Source organism: Hydra vulgaris, chromosome 06 (genome assembly GCF_038396675.1).
Source record: "Hydra vulgaris chromosome 06, alternate assembly HydraT2T_AEP".
Taxonomy (NCBI): Eukaryota; Metazoa; Cnidaria; class Hydrozoa; order Anthoathecata; family Hydridae; genus Hydra; species Hydra vulgaris.
The window spans coordinates 2,904,739-2,925,767 of NC_088925.1; the positions used below are offsets into that span (position 1 = coordinate 2,904,739).

A 21,029-nucleotide genomic window follows, 5' to 3' on the forward strand; every position below is an offset into this window, starting at 1 on the left:
AGAACAAACAAACAAAAAAAAACGCAAGTATAAAAGTTACATTTTTTAAAATAGAATTATTATTTATTTGAAGTTTATAACTTTTTTATCATTCTATAAAAATATCCGTATAATTTTTCTGGAAAATAAAGAACCACATGTAAAAAAATCATACACTTTATTTCTTTAAAATTTAGTTTCTATGACAAAATTTATTTTTTTAATTCAAAATTGTTTTACTTTTACAGAATAAAACTCACATTCGCAATGAAGGAGTTTTCTTGGCTGTTTTTGTTATATGACCGGTCTGTTTACAGATACCACTACTTAACCACTACTTCTTGCTTGTACTTTACTTCTGTTCTTCTTAACTCTTTCGTGAGACTGACCAGCGCACAGTGATTTAGAAACACCTAAAATTTGGCCAAAATACAGTTTTTTGAGTAGCGCAATTTAAATAATGTTATTAGCTAACTATTTTCTACAGTTTTTTATGATTCTAGCGGTTTAAAAAAATAAGTACTGAAATCATATATTTAAAGTTTCATTTATGTTTGTGACCGAAGCAGCTTTTTTTTATCATTAGAATTTTAACATTATTAAAACTTGATCTTCCTCCTAAATACAAATCATTCATTTTAATTTTCATTATATACAAAGATAATTGATGAATTGATCTTAATTTATGAAAATATTTTAATAGTGTGTTTATACAACTTGAAGGAAATGCATTTAATAAATGCAATTTTAACGAGTTTAAACTGATTTTTATAGAGCTTGGACTTTTTACCTTAGACTTCTTTCGCGAAGCTAATTCTTTTTTTAATGAGAGTTTGTATCATTCTATAAGAAACTAAAAAAATAAGCTGCCTTAACTTGCCACGTTTTGAAATAATGTGGTTTTAAAAAGCTAGTTAAAAAAAAAAAAATTAGCGACGTAAAAGCTAATACGACGAAAATTACTTTTAACTTTCAGGTTTTAAGAGTTTTTCCTGACGTTTCTGAACAAAAAATTTAAGTGAATATATATATATATATATATATATATATATATATATATATATATATATATATATATATATATATATATATATATATATATATATATTTATTTATATATATATATATATATATTTATATATATATATATATTTAATATGCGTTTTAATATGTATTCATATTAAATTGTGCCACTGTGCCCCATTTATGTTTTACATAGTTATATAATATCCTGAAAATCTGTAATTTTGATGTCAGAACTACACCTTATAATAACTGTTGTAATAAAAACCCTTGTAATAGTTTGTTGTTTTATATTAAACGCAGGTTTTGTCTAATTGTGTGTCTAATGTGAATCCTATTTAGAGTTCAATGAAACCAGTGTGTACGTACACATATTTAAAAAATTCTTTAACAGTGTTCCTATTAAAACCCTATCAGAGGTAGAATAGAGACAAACGTTTAAAACAGTGAGTATCTCTATTCATCTCAAATATGAGGCAAAAAGGGACAGATAGAAAAATTAATTATAATAAGGTTAGTCATTAATTTACCATTAAAAAAATGCATAATTTTATAGGAGCAATGTATGGCCTTCCTTAGTGCTATTAAATGTTGCAATCTCAAAACCATATCTTAGTCAGTGGTGCTAGAAAAATCTTAAAAACTGTCCTTACTTATCTTATTTACGGTTATTATTCCAATTTTGCTCTTTGCTAGGTATATGAGATGACATGTTGGTTTTGATTTTAATTTCCTCTGTGGTCTTTCAAATTATTATATGCTAATGGTTTTTCCATGGGTTCCATTTGATTATTGAAATTTAATTTTGAGGCAATTTCGTTGGCTTCTAAGTTGACTGATTTTTCTAAAATATCTGGTGCTTTTTTTTTTATAGGTTTTTTACAACATTTTTGTTTATCAATTCGTCATAATATTTTGCAGACATTTTGTATAAATTATTGGTTTTATCAGCAAATACACAAACATATTTGCTGGTTATAATTTTAAGAACATCTTTTGTTAATTTTTTTTGAAATTGATTGTTTGTGTTTCTAAATTTAATATAATTTACTAAATTTTGAAAGTTATTTTCAAAATTGTTAAACTCGGTACGTTGAGAGAGAGTTAGTTAGTTTTGATTCAAAACTGTAATTTTTGTTTAGTTTTTCGTTTTGTTCGTTTTTAAAAGAAATAAGTTTTCCAACTTAATCTTTTAATAAAACTTCCTTCTTATTTCAACTAATTTGAATTTACATATTTGTTTTTCCTATTGTAGGTTTAATTTTAAGAGAATAGTCAAACTAGGTGTCATCTACTATGGAACATAAAAATAGTGCTCAACAATTATATATTTGGAAGGCTAAGTGAATATTTTTGTATTACCATGTATATTTGTATACTTATAGTATCTATTTTACTGTCACCTGCAGTATTTGAGCTTTATTTATATGTATTCGCAATTTATTCACATGTTTGTATATTTTATTATATATTATTGTATAAAGCGAGCAAGAATTTTTTAAAAACCAAAAAATAAAAAAATCCCTTGCAATTTGTGTAATTCAAGACAAAATTGTTTTTTGCCTGCAATGGTTTTTTTACTGAGTCAATTAGTTCAAGATATAAGTAAAAAAATAAAATTATATACAACGGGGATTTATAATAAGATCTTATCTTCTACCAGCTCCGGTCGAAATTTTTATGCTTTTTATTTTTATTTTGTAAAAAGCTTATTGGAACAACTGAATAGGCGCGAATTTCATAAGTGCGAACTGGCATTAGTGCAAAGCAGTTGCAAAAACTGGCATAACTGCACTTAGTGCGAACTGGCATAAGTGCGAATTGGCATAAGTGTGCCAAATAAATTTGCAAACATTGGCATAAGTACGAATTGGCATAAGTGCGAAATGGCAATTTACACTTATATTAATGTTTGCAATTTTATTCGGCGTACTTATGCCCATACGCATTTATGCCAATGTTTGCAAATTCTTTTGGCGCAAATATGCCAATTCGAACATACAGTGTCTCAAAAAATTATCCGACCAAACATTTTTTTTTAAATATTTTTCCAAAAAAAAGTGCTGTATTTTCATAAATTTAGATTTTTTTTGGTAAACTCAATATTAATAAAAATAAAACAACATGTTTTTAAATAGACTTTATTTATTTTAATGTAAAATATAAATCACAAAATTTTTAGTCTTAAAATAAAGGAACTTATGTTGTTTTTTTATTGTCAAAAAATAATTCGACCAAACACATTATTTGATTCAAAATTAATTAATTTATAACAAAACAACTATTTTAATACTTTGTTGGGCCTCCCTTTGCTTGGATTAAAGCTTCTAGACGTCTAGACATTGATTAGACTAAAAATTTTGTTTGTACCAGTTGAATCTTTTTGCAGGCTTCTACAATTGAAACTTTGAGGTTATCTTTTTTGGAAAATAACCAATCTCCAATTTTTCAATCTAAAATTTCCCACAAATGTTCAATGGGATTAAGGTCCAGTATTGTGCGGACCATTCCAAGACTTTAACATTATTTTCAGAAAACCACTCCTTGGTTTTAGTGGCACTATGCATGGGATCATTATCTTGCTGATATATAAATCCCAGATCCTAGCCGAAGTTTTCGAGCAGATGACTTCAAATTTTACTTTAATATGTTTCTGTATTGCACCTTATCTAGTATAGTATCAATAAATTGGAGTGTTCCGATACCCTTCCAAACCATTGAACCCCATACCATCACGTTACCGCCACCATAATTGAGAGTATCTCTCACACAGCCTAATTTGTAGGCTTCTCCAGCTTTACTGTAATAAAAATTTTCAAAAAAATATTTCGACTTGTGTGTAACAAACCATATTTGAGTAAGAAACACATGAAAAGAAGATTGGAGTTTGCTAACAAGTTTAAAAACATGCCGTTAATCTTCAGGAAAAAAATCCTGTGAGGCGACGAATCGAAATTTAAGTTAAAGTCATCTGATGGAGCCCAAAAAGTTTGGAGAAAAGCCGGAGAGGACTACAAAATAGGCTGTGCGAGAGGAACTCTCAATAATAGTGGCGGTAACGTGATGGTATGGGGTTCAATGGTTTGGAAGGGTATCGGAACACTCCAATTTATTGATACTATACTAGATAAGGTGCAATACAGAAACATATTAAAGTAAAATTTGAAGTCATTTGCTCGAAAACTTCGGCTAGGATCTGGGATTTATATATCAGCAAGATAATGATCCCATGCATAGTGCCACTAAAACCAAGGAGTGGTTTTCTGAAAATAATGTTAAAGTCTTGGAATGGTCCGCACAATACTGGACCTTAATCCCATTGAACATTTGTAGGAAATTTTAGATTGAAAAATTGGAGATTGATTATTTTCCAAAAAAGATAACCTCAAAGTTGCAATTGTAGAAGCCTGCAAAAAGATTCAACTGGTACAAACAAAATTTTTAGTCTAATCAATGTCTAGACGTCTAGAAGCTGTAATCCAAGCAAAGGGAGGCCCAACAAAGTATTAAAATAGTTGTTTTGTTATAAAATAATTAATTTTGAATCAAATAATGTGTTTGGTCGAATATTTTTTTGACAATAAAAAAACAACATAAGTTCCTTTATTTTAAGACTAAAAATTTTGTGATTTATATTTTACATTAAAATAAATAAAGTCTATTTAAAAACATGTTGTTTTATTTTTATTAATATTGAGTTTACCAAAAAAAATCTAAATTTATGAAAATACAGCACTTTTTTTTGGAAAAATATTTAAAAAAAAATGTTTGGTCGGATAATTTTTTGAGACACTGTATGCCAGTTCGAACTTATGTTTTTGCAACGCTTCGCACCTATGATAGTTCGCACTTATGAAACTCGCGCTTATTCAGCCACCCCAGCTCATTTTAAATGACGAACATTATAAAATCCCAGTTGGTACAATTAGTAGGGTACAATTAGTAGTAAAAAAGAATTTTTTAAAAGTCTTTTGAATGTTTTAAACGTCTTATGAACGTTCAAAAGCCGTCTTTATATAGATCCCGTGCCCACTATGATACAACCAAAAACGTATTTCTCTACAACTTAGTTCTCGTACGCAATTAGTATTCTCGTTACAATATAAAATTATATAAAAAGAAGTATTTATAATAACAATAATAATAAAAATGATAATAATAATAACAACAAAAAGTTTACTTTATTTAGTTAATTTACTTAGTTAAAAAAGATTCCTCGGTTCCGTTAACTTTTTGTTCATATTGACGTTGCGTCTATTTACCGTAATTAAATTACGCGGTTAGTTGAACAGTTGGTTAAAACATCTTAAATTATAAAAAAATAAATTATTAAAAAATCTAAACCCTGACTTATATGTGGTAATTAGGTTGTTTAAGAAAAGGCTAATAAGTATTTGTCTCATTTTACTGAAACTACTAGCTATTAAATTTGTTTTCAAATTATTTCCATTTCCATTCAACCCTAAGTTAGGGTTGAATGGAAACGGAAATAATTTGAAAACAAATTTAATAGCTAGTAGTTTCAGTAACATGAGAACAAAACACTTGGCTTTCTCAGTCTATTAAATTAGTTTCTCAAAGCAAAGGTTAGGGTCTAACCTCTGCTTTGAGAAAGTAGTTTAATTGGCTGAGAAAGCCAAGTCACTAAAAAACACAATTTATCTTTTGTATTGTATACGCTTGGGATTATTAGCTTTATCAATTTATAAGATTTATAGATTTCAAAATAAGATTATCAGTTTTTTTTTTACTACTTTATGTAACATAACATAGCTAACTATAAGGCTATAAAAGCTATACGCTCATCTATTTGTGTTACTAAGTTTAGCAATGGTGAAAATTGCGACTGGTATAAAAGTTCTTCAGATCAAAATACAATTACTTTGAAAAAGGATGACTTTGTAATTGTAGAGTATGAAGGGAGCCATTTTCCAGGAAAAATAGTGCAAGCTGTGGCTCATAACTATGAGATAGCCACAATGGTTAAAAGTGGAACTTCTTATTGGTTGCCAGATAATTCACTAAAATAAAAAAAAACATCGATGCTTTCATTTTTTTCTTATTGAACATTTAGTCAACTACTAAAGCAAAAGATGATCAAATACTAAAAAAATTTATTTTAAAACAGTTAATTTTTAACATAAAGTCATGCTTTAAAAAAAAAGTTGCAAAAGCATGAAAAGTAGAGCTTTGTAAAATATTGCTTAACATTATGCTAAAAGATAGTATAAAAAGTTATTTGAACAATTAAGACTATATAATTAACAAACAATCTTGAAGATATGGCAGTCATGCTTTTTCTCTTAAAAGGTCAATTACTGGTACATTTACATCAGATTAAACTATCTAGAGTACTTGAATCTTGAAAGCGCAGTGTTAAGCTTTAATAAAATGCATTTTTTGACTTATTAACCTAAAATTCTCTGATCTGGTTAACTCAATATAGTAATTTTAATATATATAGCCTGATATAATAAAATGCAATATACATTAGAACAATTACCAGTCCTAAAGTGTCTTTTTTTTTTGATGCAGGACAGGGTACTATTTTTAAGATGGTAATCTTGGTTTAGCATCTGGTTGCCCTAAGCATAGTATGTCAAATAGTGTCATTAACGTATAGTATGTCATTAAATGTAATAAAATGTTTATTATTACGCCTCTTGTTTCTAACCATAAAAATATGTAACAATGTTTGAAAAAGTTATGTATCTGTTACCATCTTTAATAATATCAAGTTAAATGGTAGCAGCTTAAACTTCAGTTTAGTACAGTCAGTGAAACTTCAGTTCAGTATAGTCAGTAAAACTTCAGTTTAACAAATTTGAAAGAATCTTTAAAAATGTTTAGGATCTAGAAAAAACCCTTTTTAATATTAACATATGTGATAAAAATAGTAGAATTAAATAAATACATATTAAATGTGTATGTATATAGCACAGAATATAAAACACAATTTATCTATAATATTACTGAAAAAGTAAGTAGTTTATATATATGTACAACTTTAAATGCACTTTGATGTTTTAAATTAATTTTTATTTTATTTAGACTATTTATTACTGAATTTTAATAAAGAGTATTGTAACTAAATTTTAATGAAGACTATTGTAACTTAATAGTGGTAAAATGAGTAATGATAGTGATGACAATGAGATTCCCTTAGCTGTTCTCTTAAAGCAAGGTACCAGGATTCCTTTAAGTCAGGAGGATTTTTCTCATGTGTCATCTGACATTTATTTGCAGGAGTATAAATGGCCAAAATCAAACAGTGGTCAGTTTAAAATCTTATACCAGAGTTTAATCATCTATCTTCATCTTCATCCTAATGATACTAGACTAAACGGTACAATTTAAATTTGTGAGTGTAGATGTTCTTAATGTGCTACTGTTGATTATTTTAATAAAAATAACTTTGATAAATTTATTTTTATTAAAAAAAAGATGTAACTTTTAGATTTAAAAAAATGGGAACTTTCGGAAAGTGAAATTGAATATTTATTAAATGACAGAAAGTTCAAGTCAATTCACATTGACAAAAGTAAGTTTTTTTTGTTTTTTTGTTATTAAAAATGTATAAGTAATGATATAACATGGTTTTTGGAGTTTCGTATTGAAACATTTGATTTCAAATTAAAATTTTTACTTAATTTAATTACAGATTTAACAGACTTATGTCTGTAAGTATGATCAATTTTTTATTTAGATTCTCGATCAGTTTTATTAGAAGATGTTTGTGATCTTATGGTTGAACAATTTCCAGAAAAATTTAAGGTATACAAATAAAAAGTAAACTTAAAAGTAGTTTGAAGTATAAAAATAAAAGGCTATAAGAGTAGAATGTATGATATTCCTAGTTAATTTTTTTAGAAAAGTTTAAAATACAATTCAGTTTTTGCTAATTTTTTGTGGTTGACCTTCCAATTCTATTTTTAACATTTTAAAAATATTAAAGAACTTAAAAACTAGAAATCTTTGCAGGATATTCTTTGCTTGTAATGTTAAAATTTATGCAATTTAAAATTTGATTAGATTACTTTGAATTAAAATGAATAAAAGTTGAGTTTAAACAAAAATAAGTCTTATCTTGAGTAAAAATTTGCTTTTGATTTACTTCGCTAGAAAATACTTTGCTATTAACTTTGTAAATTAAATTTAGATAAAAATAATTACAATTGAAAAAATATTGCAACAGGAAGGAACAAACTAATAAATAAATAAATCATAAACAATTAAACAAATAAATCAAAATGAATAAACTTCATTAGAAATCTCCCAGTAGTTGACAAATTTTATCATGCAAAGATACCTTTACTCGGGGTTGTTTTAATACTTGTCTTTAACAAAGTTAAGCAATAAATAATCTTTTAGAAATTTTCATTAAATAAGATTGAATGCTCAGTAGTCATATAAGCAGTTCTTATATACTCATCAAAAAACTTAGATGATTGTATCATTCTTGCAAATATAGTTTTGTAAAGTTTAGCAATCAATTTTTTTAGAATTTAGCTATTAAAATTTAGCTTTAACTGGAAATAAGAAAGTATTATAGGTTTGGAAAAAGATACAATAATGGAATAACTGATGTATTGTGTTTTTAATCTGGTTATTGCAATTTATAAAAAAATTACAAATAGCATTGAAATAAGGCGTCAGCGTGGCACTCATTGCAATCGACGTCGGAAATACCGTTGACTACAAAAATTTCTTGTGGTAATATACTTAAATATCCTAAACATTGTAAAATCATAATTCAGGTAACTTAAAAATATTTTCGGAAATGTGTCTCATTGTTAAAAAATTTTAAAATATAAAATACAGTTGGAACCAGTGACAGAAACAACTGAGACAGAGTGGGTTAGCAAAAAAAGAACTGTAAGCTTCACATTAGGCGTCCATAAGGAATTCAAGCTCATTCATTTTCAAATCAGATGTCAATAAATATATTGAAAAAGAAAAAGACCTGGTAAATGTCAAAAAGGGTTCATAAATGGGATGTTTATTTTAGATCATTGCAGCGAAGATCCACTTTATTTAAAATCATAATTGCTAATAAAAATACAAAAAAATGGCGTCTTGTGTCTACTGAAGAATAAGTTACTAATTTCTACTTAAAAAGTCCTCACAACAATGCACAATCACTTACAATGACTTTTTTTTAAATTTGTTAAGGTGCTCCAAGAAGAACTAAGGATCTTATCACAAAGTTTACCAGTGTCACTTATCTATTCAGAGCCGTCATTGAACCTCAGACCTCTTAATTCTAAGAAAGAACTCCAATCACTGCTCCACGGCTGCTATGAAGTTATTTTGAATTTTTGCTAGTAATTGTTACAAATTGTTCCTTATATTGACTAATTTCCGGTATAATGCCTAAATTTTTGTTGTATTTATAACTACCCAAAATGATTACTTATTTTATTGATAAAACGAAAAAAAAAATATTTACCATGGATTCTACTTTGATAATAATAATGAAACAATTGATTGTTTTGTCAAAATAATAATTTTTATCGAAATTGAAGTAGAAGGCTAAATATTTATAATGAAAAAAAATGTATTAAGTAATTCAAAATCAGCATAAAAAATTAATTAAGAAAAAGTGGTTAAACCACAGAAAGTCCAGAAAAAGTTAACTTTGGATCCCCCTACTAGAAAGAGAACCTAAGAGTAAGAAAATAATTAAAAAGTAGAAAAAGCATTAAAGGAATGTACATTGATTAAAATCGTTGTTAGAGTATTAAATTAAATATTAAAATAAACAATGTTATTAAAAATGTATATATTTTTTCAATAATTAATTTATAAATAATTTAATTCAAAAAGCCTAATGTGTAAAATTTTGAGGTAAGAAAGTACGAAGAGCCTAAAATATTTGGAAAAAAGAACTTTGGATAATAATCTTTTTAGTTATCTTTAAGGTTGATGTCTGAAAATCTGATTGTAAAGAAAAAAAGTTTCAATAAAAATTTAATTATCTAAAATCAGTTGCAGATGAAACTAAAAAATAGTAAAAACCTTTGTAAATTTGTTAACAAGTAAGTAAATACAAATTATAATTGTTTTTCAGTTTTCCTCAACTTATTAAGTACCAGGGTTGATATTTGATCAGGGTCGATGCTGGGTTTGATAAAATATAGCTAGGACCGGGTTTGTGACCGGGGCTGCATAAACATTTATACATCCTAAAGTATATTTTTCAATTCAAAATTCATATTATATTTTGTATATATATGCATATATAAACATTATGATCAATATAATTGTCATAATCATCAATTACCATTATCACCATCATCATGTTCATGATCATCATCATCATGATCATGATCATCATCATTATTGGCATCATCATCATCATATAATCATCGCACTTTAGCCTTCCTCTTTTATGCTGTTTCTCTAATCATGGTCAATGCTTTTAATTTTACTTGCAAAACTTTTATTATTCAGTCTTTTTAATCTATCCTTTATTTTAGAGTAACTCATAACTTAATAGTGGTTGCTTGCAACCTTGTTGGAAGTAAATTTAATTTATAAATGTATATAATTATTTAATTATACACTTAATATTATATATATTTAATATATATTTAATAGTAATTATAATAATATATAATTATTATAATAATTATAATTATTATAGTTTTATAAATCAATAGTAATCAACTCTTGTTAATTAATTTTTTTTTCGCAGTTGTTTACATTAAATTACTTATCAAATAAATATATTAATATCAATATTTGTATATTGTTGTATTTAAACAAGTCTCAATTAGTTTGAATTTTTGCTAACTTAATGTTTATATTTTTTAAATATTTTGCAATAACGTAAAGTTAAACATATTTTTTTTTATTGTGCTGTGTACATTAAGTTGAACCCAAACTCTAAGTTAGGAATCCAGTTAAAGAAAATTCATTTCTGGTACTGTGCTCAGATAATTAGTAAAAACTTGACATACATAATAAAATAATTATAAATATATATATATATATATATATATATATATATATATATATATATATATATATATATATATATATATATATATATATATATATATATATATGTATATATATATGTATATATATATATATATATATTTATAAAATATATAATTTTTATCAACAAATTTAATTTCTTCATATTTAGTAGTCTTAGTTTTTAGGAATACTTGTGCACAAGTCATCATTGTGAAATTGTGAAGCTTGTTCTTCATCAAGAAAAACAAAGGGTATGTTAGTTTTTCAATTTTTTTAATATTAATGAATGCATTTTTTTTTAAATAAAACATGAAAAAATTTTGCTTTATAGACTCAAACAACGCAAGTAAAAACTTCTATAAAAAGAGCAATAAAATTTACATCAGAATATAACTCACAGTTAAATGCTAAACGTAAAGATGAGAGATGTGCGTACTTTGATCTGCAAACACAGGTTATTATAATTGAAATTCACCTTTTTTCACCAAGTAAAGGAAAAGCTTAAATATATATAAGGTTATTTATGTGAAGTTTTTTTTCCCCTTTCTAAATGTTTTACCTATTTTTATTTTATTTATTGGTTTAAATATTTGAAATAAATAAAACTAATTAAATATATTGTGTATAAAATGTGTAACTAATATTTTACTAATAATAAATCAATTTTTCAAAACTCAAGCAACTATCAGATAAAAATCCAAAAAAATTTCTTTAATTCTAAACTTTTATTCTCCAAGTTCTCTAATATCTATCTATCTATCTATCTATCTATCTATCTATCTATCTATATATATATATATATATATATATATATATATATATATATATATATATATATATATATATATATATATATATATCTATCTATCTATATATATATATATATATATATATATATATATATATATATATATATATATATATATATATATATATATATATATTTATTTGTCTTTTTTTTTTTTTTTTTTTGACAAACTAAAACTTATAATAAATATCTTAATAATTTCATTCTTCTTGTAGAAAAAAATTTAACAAGAATACTTTTAAAAGTTTTTAGTTTCAATGAATAAATAAACGTTAGAAAATTATAGTAAATCACCAGCCAAGTGGATAAAAGTAGATCTCCTGACAATTGGACGATGGATTATCAGCTCTTTAACTCTAACAGCCAAATGAACAATGATAAAATATCAAGTTAATGAACAGCAACTGGATTCAACCGCTGTTTTTAATATTAACCCTCTTTACACACACACACACACACACAACACACACACACACACACAGATATATATATATATATATATATATATATATATATATATATATATATATATATATATATATATATATATATATATATATATATTATACTGCTGATTTAGGTGAGCAGTGTAACGTCATATTGAAATAGCCTGCTGCCGTTGGTTTCAGTACATACATTGACAGACAAATAGCTTGACTCCTAGTGGGGTGCTGCTACATCGAATGAGAGTTTGGATGGGGCAGCAATCTTTGCATTAATTATTCTTCGTTTTCTTCTTCTTTTTCTAAAAAAGCCATATCGTTTTAGATAAGCAAAAGAAGTGAGCAAGTGCTCACATAATTATGCTATAGTAGATATATATATATATGTATATATATATATATATATATATATATATATATATATATATATATATATATATATATATATATATATATATAATATATATAAATATATACATGTCTATATATAAATATAAATGTATATATTTTTTTGGTAGATAATACATCATCCTCAAAAAAAAAAGTCTGCTCCTGATAAAACTTATTGTGTTTCAAAATATCCAGTTGCAATATTGCCCGGTCAGTTTCAAGATTACTTCAAAAGGTAAGCAGTTAAGATAATCAGAGCTTTTTTTATGTAGTCCTAAAGTAGGAAGAGGGTGCAAGGATGTGTGCGCAAGAATTTTCTACTTTAACTGTTTTACTTTTTCTACATTAATTCAGACTAGTTTAAATTGGATGTTTTCATCTTGATATTGATACCCAACCTTTGTGAAGATTCTCTCTCTCCCAAGTAAATGGAGTTCTATGCAAAGAGTCTTGATTATTATATATCAACAAAATAGTCTTTACTCTATTATTTCCTCTATTATTTAACTCCTGTGATGGTCAATGTAAAATGTTCTGAAGAAATTTTGAAATTTTTATCAAAAGTTCTTCAGAACTTTTTACGTTACTCTCTAAAATATATAACAAGTGATTAAATATATCTTGCTTTCCTGCATGCTGTAAAATGATATTTGTTGTTCCTAAAACTGATATATTTAGGGGTGCTGATCTTGTATATGAGCTTTCCACATCTGGTGTACTTAGAAAAGTTTTCAAAATTAATAAATCTTTCCTTTCAAATTATAGTATTATAGTCTCATAGTATTTTGTCTCTGCAACTGTATCTTGTAATAGTGTAATACTGTCACTGTCTAGTATAGTTTCACTGTATCGCATAGTTTCACTGTAATGCATAGTGGCTTGCGAATTTTAACTTTTATTTTTTTTAAAACAATTTTTTTCACTTCCAACAAGACTTCAAGCAACTACCATTATAGTTGGAAGTTACTGGAAGAGAAAAGATGAAGTTTAAGAAGCAAGATAACGATTGCAAGAAGCAAGATAAAGATCAATAGACAACTTAAATGATTGCAAGTTATAGGAATCAGGAAAACTAGATAAAGGGAGCAGATTTCAAAGAACTAGCATTCGAGGAAAAAAACTAAACAAATAAGAATTTTTGGAGCACTTAGGAGCAGTCACAGTAAAAGGATAAGACTTAATTGAATGATGAGTAATACCAGAATGAATTTTAGTAAATGACACAAGAGACACTAGCTCTTTTGAGCAGCGGCATTATAGTATTTATAGAAAAGAGAAAGAGATGCAACATTAGGACCATGTAAAAATGGTTTAAGGTTGGCTGCAAGAGCAGGTCCAACTAAAGCAAAGTAATGAATAAATTGACTCAGTCAAATTAAAAATAGTATCAGGCCAAGAATAGAGTTTTGAGGAATCCCTGAGTTACAGCAAATGAAGAAAAGTGCTGTTCATTTAGAACAAATTTTTTACTACAAATGGTAAAGAAGGATTCAATAATTTTATATATATGTTACCTGATAACCGTAAGAAAAGAGCTTATGGAAAAGACCAGCACGCCAAATATTATCAAATGCTTAGAAAATGTTGTGAGTGATAGCCCTAACCTCTCCACATCTATCTAATGCATGATAAAATCTATCAGTTATTAGTATTAACAAATCAGCAGCAGATCGAGAATATCGAAATCCATATTGATGATCAGAACACAAGTTATTAGATTCAAGATGAGAGATTAAGTGTTTGTTAATTAAAGACTCAAAAACTTTGCTTATGATAGTAATAAGACTAATGGAACGATAGTTAGATGAGTTAGATCACTCTCCAGAATTTTTGAAAGTAAGGATAATAGATACCGCTTTTCAGCAGGCTGGAAAACAAGACTCTGAGGAGAAATGTTCTGAAATTATAGACAACTTAAAAAAGAAATTTCAGTTCTTTTCTGCAATTACTGCATTAATGTTGATGTTTTTACATTGGTGAATAAATTATATTGGTAAATGCAAACCTTTCTCTTCTACTTGATCTTGTACTATAATGTACTATTGACCTGACATATATTTTGCTGACCTGACACATTTTACTGATCTGGCATATATTTTACTGAACTGACATATATTTCACTGACCTGGCATATATTTTACTGGTCTGACATATATTTTACTGACCTGACATAAAACTCATTTATCAAGTTTGTTGCCAAATTACCAACTGCTTAAATGGTCTCTTTCTGTTCTGATTATTTTCTTACTTTCTATCATTTTTGTATTTATTCTTTTATTATTATTTTTTTATTATTATTATATTAGTATTTATATTTTATTTTTTCATTTTTGTCTGCAGGTATCATTACTACTGCAGGTAGTAAATTTGTTTACACTAAAAAAAAATATCATAAGAAAATAAAATACAGTTTAATCAGTTCAATTTTCTAACATATATGATAGTTTTAAATTTTTTAACATAAAAGAAACAGATAAAATTAAGTTTGGAAACTTACAAAGATAATCATAATAAAAAATCGTTTTTATTTAAGTATTATAAATGCCTACAAACTCAGTTTGTTAGCATTTATAATACTTAAATAAAATTAATACTTAATTCAAATGATAATTCAAAAAATGCAGAAATATTTTTATATTTAGTTTTATAATTATTACTGCCTTGATAATATAAATGAAATATAATTATTTATAATATAAATTAAATATAATTTACTCTTTCAAATCTTAATTGGTTATAATTCTTTGAAATCTTGATTAATTGGAATTCTGTCAAATCTTAATTAGATTTCTGTCAAGTTTTGATTGGTTTGCAAGTTCATTAGAAATATATATTTTTTACATTTTTTAAAATTAAAATAAGTACATATACACAATAATAGTTAAAATGTTATTGAAATTGTAATGCAAAGTTTTATTTTATTGTAAAGGTATTTTTTAGAACTATAAATTTTTATCTATTTTGTTTAGATATTCTTCAGATGAACTACAAAATTTCCCTCTAAATACTGTGCTTAACACTATAGACTTGAAAACTTTAATTTGCTCTAATCAGGTTATTTTCTATTAAAATTAATTTAATAATCTTTTAAAAATACAAATTGTGAGTGTAAAACGCTTCCATAAAATGTCATGGTTACTGCTTTATCATGGAGATATCAACAATAATGCAGCATACATTATTTTTTGGTAAAATCTCCACTTAAAAAAACTTTTAGTTAATATTATTAAATGAAGATTTTATCTCTCAGTTTGTTGTTTTGTTCATTTAGTTTTTAAAAATGTAAAGTTTATCAATTTTAGCAAACTTATTACTGTTATCAAATTTACTCATAAATTGCACGACATTTATGTCATGTCATTTATGAGTAAGTTTATGAATTTATAAATTTATGAGTAAATTTGATAATAGCAATAAGTTTTAAAACAGAAAACATTTTTTATTCAAGAGTATCAATATGATAGAGTTTTAATTATAAAAAATTTAAGAAACCAGAAGTTTGTTAAACAATTTGGAGACGTTCTGATTTTAACCTACATAGAATAGATTTAAACGCATAGAAGAGTATATTAAACATTGAAAGCGCCTCTGCTGTTACTTTTATAACCACAAGTAGCCTCCTCATCTGTAGTGGCCTTCTCGGCCTTGGGGAGGTGAATTACAAAAAAAAAAAATAGTTAGGTAATTGCAATCTGTCATTTTTATAGAGCGAATCGCTGGGTGATTTATTGTGAATTGATTTTTATTGAAAAATTGTGTGTGGTTTGATGTTTTTTATCGCTTTTTACTTTTTAGCAGAATTTCTTTTACACTTTTTCCAAATAACATGACAGCAAACTCAATTAAATCTCAAAGCCAATCTTATTAATGTTCATTATTCTCTCAGAGTACTTAATTCCATGTTTCATAAGAACTTTTTTTATTTCCAGGGTTATCACGCAAGTTGGTATATCATATTTTTAATTGTTACAAAGTAGAATTTCTTCAAGCTCATGTGTCATGTTTTGTTTTTTGAATGCAAGTTTTTTTTAATGTTTGATGCAATTATATGGGTTAATTATAAACTCTTCATAAAAATTGAGACCCAATCATCACCAGGAATATTGTTTGAAATTATTTTCACTGTACAATTTTGTTATTTTAAATAATCATCAACTAACATTTTGACACCAAGTTTATGTAATGGAAATCCCTAATAACCATAATTCTAGCCTAAAATAAATGCTCCTCATCTTCATTAGTGAATATGGTTAATGCACCAATGCACTTTTTATGCTTTGTGTTCATTCTATTATGGATAGTACTTCTCGGTATATTAAACCTTTTTGAGGCTTGATGAGTAGACATACCTTAATGAATTACTTGCATACATTCCTTCAAATAATCGGTGCTGTAGATTTCCAATAATTGATAATAGTTCTTCCAATTTCATTTCTGATTTCTCAATAAATTTTTATGAGGCATTATACTTGAACAAAAATTACATAAATAAACTGTGCAATTTGTAGTTGTGCAATATAATTAAATTACTTGCAATTTGTTAAATTATTTCAAAATTTTTAAATGAGTACTATTTAAGTGGTCAATAAACCTTCAGGGTAACTTTGACCAGCCTGTAAAAAACTCAGAATGTTGCTATTTGAGCCAAAAAAAATAATAGTATTTCATATTTGAACATTTTTCTTGAAAACTGTTTTGTTTGCTCAAATTTTTAGCTTCCCCCAGTTAACATTCTGTTTCTTATTTTATGGTTGTGTTTTACTTCAACCATAATTTTTGTTGAATTTTTAAACCTTTTTTTTATATTGAAGAGCATTTGCAAAATTCATCATTTGCAAACAAGTTTCATCTTTTGCAAACATGTTTCATCATTTGCAAACAAGTTTCATCATTTGCAAACATGTTTCATCTTTTAATTTAAGCAAGAAGTATTTTATAAATGAAGCAAAAATAGCACAATTTTATGTACTCATTTAAAAATTAAAGTTATTTAAATCAGATTAGTGATGGCTGTTTGACCACTGTTTTGTGGTTTTATGGTAACACTATTTTATTGGGTTGAAGAATAATTCATGAGCGTTTTTTTTCAAATTTAAAAATGCACGCAGAAATAAAATGCATTGGCAAAATGTTTTATGTTGTTTGAAAGAGAATGTTTTGCTCTACAAGATAGTGTGTTTTGATTTGTTAGTTTTTTTTATTTTTGTGTATTTTCAGATCATTAAAATGGAATGTCAAGTGGACAAAACTGAGCATTTTCGACACCATTTGCTTTTTGCATTTAATCGAGGTGTTAAGGCCGCCGAAGCTGCTCGTGAGATTTGTGCTGTGTATGGAGAATTCTTTTTGCTGCTTCATATTGATGTAAAGGCACCATTTTGCATCGCCAGTGACAATGCGGTAAAGAAAATGCTGTTTGTGACCATGTGTTGAGCGATGTCGAGCGAGCAAACCGGCGGCGATTGTGGAACGTTGATTTTTGTTGTTTTCGCTCAAAGTGTGTGGCACCCAAGCGCCGAGTTTCTGAACCTTGCCCATTGAGTGAAGGTGGTTCACCACAGTTTTTTTTATCACAATCCATCTGCTCCGCCAATTCTCTGGTCGTTTGACGTGGATTTTCGTGAAGAAGTTGATTCAATCACTCTTCGTCGAACTCAATTGGTCGACCGGTGTGTGATCCGTCCTTGAGGTCAAAATTCCCATTTTTGAAGCGCGAAAACCAATGGCGGGAGGTACTTTCAGGCATTGCTCCTTCTCCATACACAGCACAAATCTCACGAGCAGCTTCGGCGGCCTTAACACCTCGATTAAGTGCAAAATGCAAATGGTGTCGTAAATGCTCAGTTTTGTCCACTTGACATTCCATTTTAATGATCTGAAAATACACAAAAATAAAAAAAACTAGCAAATCAAAACACACTATCTTGTAGAGCAAAACATTCTCTTTCAAACAACATAAAACATTTTGCCAATGCATTTTTTTTCTGCGTGCATTTTTAAATTTGAAAAAAATGCTCATGAATTATTCCTCAACCCAATATAACATGAGCTCAAATATAATATTTATCATATCTATTCAAAATATAATATAAAATATTTTTTAATAGCTTTAACTGTAATTTTAATTTCAAAATTAATTGTTATAATATTTTTGCATTAATAATTTTTTGTCTATTTTATTTTCATGACATACATATCTTTTGATAACTTTAATATTTTGAATTAATCCAATAAATGAACTTTTAGTCAAGAAGCATTTTTCAACCATTGAAGTTTATTTTTGAATTGATAATATTAGTTACATTTTTTTAATTTTTTTTTATTACATATTTATTACATTTTGGTTTGAATTATTACTTTAAAACTACTTTCATATGAAATGAGAGCATTATTAGTTGGACATGATGATATTCATAATATTATTGGTTGAACATGATGATATTCAGTGCCCCTTAATTGTTAATTACTCAAAAACTACTTTTTTTAATTTTTTTTAATTTTTTTTTAAATTTTTTTAATTTTTTTTTCACTCGGATCAATGATTCTAAAGGTAATAAGTATTGGTTATCATTGTTATTGGATTAACATAAGTAAGCAAATATTAAATCAAAAAGAAAATTTAGAAATGTTCTTTAAAATGCTTTATTGTCACAAGTTAATATTTCAAAATTGATCATTTCTCAATCCTAAGTTGGATTTATTTTATGGCAATATAAACAGACTCAATTTATTGAAAGTGGCGCTGCAAGTGGAAAAAAAGAAAGGATTTAAAGATAAATATAAAGCAAAATTAATAATTTGCTACATAAAGGCAAATCCTTGCAGAGAGATCTTGTGAGAAAATTTAAGTGCAGCCAAGCTTTGATAGGAAAAGTTCTTAAACTTTAAGAATATAAAACATATCATAAAAAGAAAACTCCAAAACAACAATAGAGAAATTAAAGCAATCCAAAACAAAAGACTTTAAAACCAAAAAAACTTGGGCATAATTGAAGACAATGAAACCAATTGGAAAAAGAAATTTTCACAATTGCCAGACCAGAATGTTTTTATCAGTCAAAAAGTAGATATGTTGCTGAAAAATTCAAGTATATTCAAACTAAGTAATTTTCTCCCAAGTTCCCTATATGGCAAGCAATCTGCTTCTGTGGTTTTTAAAGAACACCATGCATCACTTGTAAAACTTTGAATACAGATATGCATACGAAATAATACAAAGTTATTGAAAGTTATCGGTCAATTATAAAAAAAATTATTGAAAAGCACGAAATCAGCTTCAGAGAAAAAAGATTTTTTGTAAAAAATGGATAGCAGCTTAAAAAAAAGTAAGATGATATCAAGTACTAGCAAAGTACTTGATATCATCTTACTTTTTTTGTAAAAAATGGATAACAACTTAAAAAAAGTAAGATAATATCAAGTACCAGCAGATGATATCAAGTACTCGCAAAAGTATTAGCTTTGTATTTAAACATCAAATAAAAAATGTAAAAGAAATATCAGCATTTTTTATTTGGCTTTTAAATAATATTTTATGACCTTATTATTTTATTTATTGATGCTTAAATAATATTAAATATAGTTAAGCTTATACTTTTGCGAGTACTTGATATCATCTGCTGGATCTTACTTTGAATTACTTTTTTTACTTCAATTGAAGTAAATAAATAATTCAATTAGCTTCATTGTATCAAAAAATTATAAAAATCTGTAGTTATGTAGTAGTTTTTAATAAATTAAAGGTTTTTGTAGCAGTTTTTAAACTAAAGGGTGCTGAATTTCATCAAGTTTAATCAATGATTAATTGTATGCAATCCTATGTATGCATAAAATGCAATCCTATATATTTACTGTCTTGTCATTTATAATTTTTTTTTTCCATAAAGAAAATAAATTATAAAATCTTTTGAATCTATAAAAATAATTATAAAACTAGACAGTTTTATAGTTAAATTTAAACTTAGTTAAATGAGATTTTTTAGGTATTTAAAAAATTTTACTTTTTTCAAGTCAATACTTTAAAAAAAAAAACAATTTCTTTGTGTTTAAAAAACAATAACATTCTCCTTTTTTAAAATAACAGACGAAGTTTAAGCTTAAAAGCTTCAGGAATAAAATATTTTTTTGTTTAAAGTTAGTGTGCAAGCGAAGCCTTAGTTTTATATCCTGATATTTATTTATGAAAAGGTCTATATTAACTGATATACTATTGTATATCAGTTAATATAGATCTTTTCTATTATTGGTATTTTATTTATCTTATTTGTTAATGGTATTTTGCAGAATGAAATCAATAGAGCAACTTCAAGTGGTAAACCATTAAAGGATGATGTGTCTCTTCAAAAAGTAGATGAAATAGTAAGGATAGTATGATGATAATGATGATGATGATGAAGATGATG

At 26.3% G+C, this 21,029-nt stretch overlaps 1 protein-coding gene across 1 annotated transcript in view; it reads left to right on the forward strand.

The window, feature by feature from the left end:
- Positions 1-7,045: 7,045 nt before the first annotated feature.
- LOC100200787 (PHD finger protein 10) overlaps positions 7,046-21,029 on the forward strand; it is a 32,211-nt gene continuing 18,227 nt past the window's right edge. Inside the window, exons 1-8 of the mRNA XM_065798983.1 lie at positions 7,046-7,348; positions 7,460-7,543; positions 7,709-7,776; positions 11,172-11,237; positions 11,318-11,440; positions 12,756-12,862; positions 15,597-15,681; positions 20,911-20,985. Of these exons, the coding sequence (XP_065655055.1) occupies positions 7,132-7,348; positions 7,460-7,543; positions 7,709-7,776; positions 11,172-11,237; positions 11,318-11,440; positions 12,756-12,862; positions 15,597-15,681; positions 20,911-20,985 (825 nt within the window). The 5' untranslated portion in view covers positions 7,046-7,131. The remainder of the gene's footprint in view (positions 7,349-7,459; positions 7,544-7,708; positions 7,777-11,171; positions 11,238-11,317; positions 11,441-12,755; positions 12,863-15,596; positions 15,682-20,910; positions 20,986-21,029) is intronic.